Here is a 6000-nt window from a genome sequence, read left to right as displayed (position 1 = left end):
CTGCTTATACTAAGGTAACGTGAAAATTGAGATTAGAAGTTGATCGATTTAAAGTAATTATGCACATGTTATATGATCACTTTTCAGTTCTTTAGTTAAGCTCGATCTTAATTTTCAGTGGCGGAGGGAAGAATTTTACTTGGGGGGAGACCGAGCATTGTTACGAAGTGGGAAAGGGAAGACATTTGGATGCAATTTGGAAGCTTAGGAGACAAGAGAAGGCATTGGAGAGAGAAGAGAGTTGAGAAAAGGATAGAGAAAAGTCACACATACGGTGGGTTGTAGAAAAAGAATTCTTTTGGGTTATAGAAACACTTTAGAGGTTAATATTTTTATTTTAATTAGATAAAACACAAATATTTCTTTATATATATATATATATATATATATATTATGAGAGAACCTTTTACTTTTTTAAAAAATGGCCAAACGCTCACGTTTGATAACCCGTTTTTAATTGCTTTTTGTATGAAATTCTTTTGAAAAAAACAAAAAACAAAGATAAGCTCAATTAGCCAGAAATCGTGAAATCGTGAAACATGTGTGGTTTGCTATTTGGGTGAACTTAACGAGTAATTATAGATATCATACCCATGTCCCTCTTGAGTCCATTTAAAAATAATGTGGCTTTTAAAATCAGCATTTAATTAATGATAGATTCCTACTGAATTTTGATCAAATAGTGATTTTAAAAGCAACATCAGAGGGACACAATAGGGATACGTGTATGATATCTAGAATTACTCGAACTTAATTGCCAATCACTTTTGACAAAAAAAAAAAAAAAAAAGCTTAATTTGGGAATCGTGAAACACGTGTGGTTTGCTGTTTGGCTAAATAGAACTGAGAGAAAAGATGTTGCTGGCCAGCTAAGTACGTTTTTTTGGGTAAAAAGTAAACAGTAGGCCTAAAACACATTAGCAAACCAGTCCATAATTATTATTTTTCTCAAATTGTGGAGAGGGTCAAGGAGGTTTTTTTTTTTTTTTTTTTTCAGTTGTTTAATTAAGACGATTAAATTAAACAGTTATTTATATTTTTGGAGGGAATCCATTTTAAAAAATAATAATAATAATTGGAAGGGCCAAATGGTATAGTTTTAGAAGATGACTAATTAAGGAAGTTTTTCAAATTTTTGGGGGAGATGGTCCATTGGTCCCCCCTAACCCTTCCCTTCCTCCGCCACTAAGCTAGCTAGCAATTATGTCTATATATTGGGAGATGACAAAGCACACTAGCTATATACCCATGTTTTTCTCGATCTCATGCACGCGTATTTAATTTAGAGCAAAAAAAAATTATTTTTTTCTTTTTCTGTAATACATGTTTGAAATTTGGACATGCATGCACATACTGAGTTAATGGGGTTGCTGGAAAAATCATCAACTTGTGCCTGCACACTAGCTACTTACACTATAAATACTTGTTAAACCCGATCGCGAAGAAGATCATAAAATAAAGGCACATGCAATCTCTTCGTTTTCTAGTGAGTTGAGTTGAGTTGGAAAAAGGGTATGAAGAAAATGGATTCAATCTTAAGGTTTCTAGGGCTTATATTACTTCTTATGGCTTCTCTTCTTTGCATGGCCCAAGCAAAAGTCCTTCACTATGACTTCGTTGTAAGTTCTTTCCGTCCGTTATACATGAAAACTATGTCTTTCCATTCATCCTCCATCATATATATATATATATATATATATATATATATATATATATATATATATTCTCTAATTATGCTTAAAACTGTTAAAAGTCGAAATTAAAGGGGCTTTTGTTTTTGTTTTTCCTTCTTGGGGATTTGTGATGGCAGCTGAAGGAGGCAAAGTTCAAAAAGCTGTGCAGCACGAAGAGCATATTAACTGTGAATGGCACTTTTCCAGGGCCAACCATTCGAGTTAACAAAGGGGATACTGCTTTTGTTAATGTATATAATCAAGGGAAATATGGCGTCACTATCCACTGGTAATCTCTCTCTTTCTCTTAGCTAGACTAGAATTTACTTGAAGATAATGATGGAAAATACTTGCTTTGATGGTACGTTCACGTTGTTGGCCGGAGAGGGAAAATTAGAGTCGTTATATTTATGCTGAAACATGGGACATACACTAAATTAAAGAGTCTAACAATAAAAAATAGTAATTATTATTTAATTATGAGTTTAACACTATTTTTTATATGTGAGCTCAATTAATTCTTCTTTAATTTACGAGTGAAACTCAATAAGTAAAAATATATTTACTTAAAATGGAAGATTGAGTAAACTGTAGAGAGTTAAGATTTTAACTTAAAATCTTATCTATGATACTATATTAAATTATCATACATATAATTTCAATAGATAAAAAATAATAAAATTAATATGTTAGCATGCAGCATATTCCTAGCTAGCACAACCACCAAAAGCAGGCATTTTTTCACTTTTCCTATTGCAGTGGAACATATTGTGATAATCTTCATTAATTCCTAGGTGACCAATAACATTATTTATTTATTTATTTGCATGACAAAGAGATGATTTCATGTATGCATCATAGGCACAGTAGTGGAACTACACTTTGTTTTGGGGGGAACTAGCTCTCCAAACTTTTTAAAAATTCATGAAAATTTTAAAAATGTATTTAAATTTTATGTATTTTTATGGGTTGGACCCTTTAAATTGATTTTTTTTTTTTTTTTTTTTTTTTTTTTTTTTTTTTTTTTGTATATATGAAATAGAGCTTTCTGAAAGCTAAAGGTAACTTTGGTAATTATTACAGGCATGGGGTGAAGCAACCAAGAAATCCATGGTCAGATGGACCTGAGAACATCACACAGTGCCCCATCAAACCTGGAAAAAACTTCACTCAAGAGATCATCTTTTCTGACGAAGAAGGAACTCTATGGTGGCATGCCCATAGTGATTGGACACGTGCGACAGTACATGGTGCCATTATTATTTCACCAGCTCCCAACACCAATTATCCATTTACCAAGCCCTATGCAGAACAGACAATTATTCTTGGTATATATATGCATTTAAACAATTATCAAACTTCAACATTTACACCAACTGTATGTATCAAACACCTTAAGCTTTGTCATTGAATTTTCTGATCATCAACAGGAGAATGGTATAAGGGAGATGTGATGGCCATAATTAATGAAGCCCTAGCAACTGGTGGCGATCCAAACGTTTCAGATGCTTTCACAATTAACGGCGAACCGGGAGATCTTTATGCATGTTCTAATGGTATATTATTTATTTGAATTTGAGAAAATTCAAGACGGCTAATAATTGTGAGAGAGATTACTTATGGAACTCACATTAACAAATAAAAGTTGGATTACACAACTACCTATCCGGTCATGTACGTCTTATAAGTGATCTCTTACAACTATATGCCTCGAATTCTCTCAAATTCGGACGATCCTGATCATTCGGTAAATTCTGCATAACAAGATAATTTTTTTCCAGTTTATGATAATAAATAGTCTTATATGATGCAGCAACTACTTACCGTCTAACGGTTAACCAAGGCAAGACTTATCTTCTCCGGATAATCAATTCCATAATGAACGAAGAACAGTTCTTTGGAATTGCAAAGCATAAACTCACAGTGGTCGCAACCGATGCTGCATACACCAGCCAATTTACCACTGATTACCTCATGATAAGCCCAGGGCAAACAATGGACGTTTTGCTCACAGCAAACCAGTCTGCCGGCCGCTATTACATTGTTTCGACACCTTTTGCCGACACCTCCGCTCCCTTTGACAACACCACCACGACGGCCATTCTCCAATACAACAGCAGTAAACTCCCGTCATCTATTCCCTTCCCAACGCTTCCCACTTACAATAACAAAACCGCGGCAGAAAACTTTACAAAGCGCTTAAGGAGCTTAGCAAGCAATGCCCACCCCGTCAATGTGCCGCAAAGTATCACTAAAAGAATCTTTATGACAGTTTCTGTAAATCAGATTTATTGCCCTAATGCATCATGTTCGGGGCCGGCTGGTAATAGGCTTGCAGCAAGCTTGAATAATATAAGTTTTCAATCCCCAAAAATTGATATACTCGAAGCGTATTACAGGTACGGTATCTCCCCTCTTCCTTTTAAATCAGGTATACATTAGCTACTAGCCAACATAAACTGAATACTCAAGTTCGATCTCAAGACTTTAAACACCGTTACCATGAAATCAATACTCCGAATTATTTCTGGCGTTTTATGTATAAATGCCAAGAATTTGAATTATTTCTGGGGTTTTACGCATAAACACCCAGACAATTCTTAGTATATTTTTGTTCTTTGAAAAACGCGAGTAATGCTTGTTGTACGCATTTTATACACAACTCTTTTGTACTATTATTTTAAAAAAAAAAAAAAAATGGTTGACACACACTTTGTATACAACAAGCATTATTCAAAATGCCAAGTATGTTTGCCAGGTTTCTTGGCGTTTTATACATAAACGCCAAGTATATTTTTAGCGTTTGCCAAAACTGCCAACAATTTTATTTATTTTTTAATCTCTTGCCATTTTGCTTCGTTACGCCAAGAATTTTGAACTTTATTGGCATTTTTGCGTTTGTCAAAAACTCCATTTACAAACTTTTTCTTTTTTATTTTTAGTATTACCATGCTAAATCATCATTAATTTATTCTAAAAATTTCATCTAATTAATAAAAAAATGTGAATTTAATTAAGACTTTATATATATAATTTGTATCCCTAACTATTTTACAGAGGCTTGCCCAACGTTTTCACAAAGGATTTCCCGAAGCAGCCGCCCTATTATTTCAACTTCACGGGAACTGTGGGGAACAATACAATATATCCGAGCTTAGGGACGAAGGCCTTGATAGTAAATTACAATGATTCTGTTGAGATAGTGTTTCAAGGGACTAATGTTGGGGCAGCAGAGAATCATCCTATGCATCTGCATGGTTATAGCTTCTACGTGGTTGGGACGGGCTCAGGGAATTTCAACAACAAGACTGATCCCAAGTCTTATAATTTGAAGGATCCACCACTAGTTAACACTGTTGGAGTTCCTAAGAATGGATGGGTTACAATCAGATTCATTGCTAATAATCCTGGTATGTTCTCGATCTAAACGACGTCAAACTTTATTTTAAGCGTCAAAAAAAAAAAAAAACCACGACTTATCAACAACGTTGTCAACGACGACCCAAAATCGTCACCGATAATTAACCATCTATCAGCGATGACAATTTGAGATTGTCACTGATATCATGCAAGAATTTAACATCAACGACAATTTGTCGTCCTTAATATGAAAGTGGGGAAATTTTTACATGCGAGAAGTTGCAAAAAGGTATTAACAACGAAATTGAACCTATTTGTGATGAAAATCAACCTATTTGCGATGAAATTGGTGCAAGGGCCTGGTAGAGTTTGCTCTAATACTGTCCAAATTAACAAGCTTTAATTTAATTAGCATATATATTTATTCAAGTTAAGCACAAAATTGCTTTAGATTTACAATAAATTAATTAAGAGAGTGATTAACGTGAATTTATGTGTTTTCAGGAGTCTGGTTTATGCACTGTCATTTGGAAAGGCACGCTAGCTGGGGTATGAATACTGTGCTTATAGTGCAGAATGGGAGCACCAACGCAACAAGCATCCGCCCACCCCCTAAACATATGCCTCCTTGTTCCTAAGTCCTGGTTTTATTGAGGAATGCTTCTACTTAAATTGCAGGAGTGTACTTGAGCCAAAATATAATAATAATAATAATAATAATAATAATAATAATAATAATAATAATAATGCTTGCCTACACTCGTTTATTTGATTAATGTTTACATTAAGAATAATGCTAGATGCTACATTACAGATGTGGCAATTTTAACAAATCCTTATTATTTTGTTTTTTTTTTTTAACAATAACTAACTCAAAGATTGGTTGGGATTGTCATGTCAACATTATGAAATAGTTATGAGATAAAAATATGGTTTTCAACATTGTTCTTATGTTAATATGTTTTTC

The 6000-nt window shown here is 33.8% G+C and overlaps 1 protein-coding gene across 1 annotated transcript; it reads left to right on the top strand.

The window, feature by feature from the left end:
- The first annotated feature begins 1411 nt into the window (after positions 1-1411).
- Positions 1412-5800, top strand: LOC133867214 (laccase-14-like). The gene is made up of 7 exons (XM_062303931.1): positions 1412-1619; positions 1811-1962; positions 2757-3001; positions 3104-3229; positions 3487-4072; positions 4731-5083; positions 5538-5800. Exons 1-7 carry the CDS (start codon positions 1515-1517, stop codon positions 5669-5671), a joined length of 1701 nt encoding a protein of 566 aa, XP_062159915.1. The 5' UTR covers positions 1412-1514; the 3' UTR covers positions 5672-5800.
- Positions 5801-6000: the final 200 nt, after the last annotated feature.

This window comes from Alnus glutinosa, chromosome 4 (assembly GCF_958979055.1).
Source record: "Alnus glutinosa chromosome 4, dhAlnGlut1.1, whole genome shotgun sequence".
NCBI classification, from domain to species: domain Eukaryota; kingdom Viridiplantae; phylum Streptophyta; class Magnoliopsida; order Fagales; family Betulaceae; genus Alnus; species Alnus glutinosa.
Note: the sequence above shows the minus strand (reverse complement) of the source record. Positions and strands in the feature narration are given on the sequence as shown.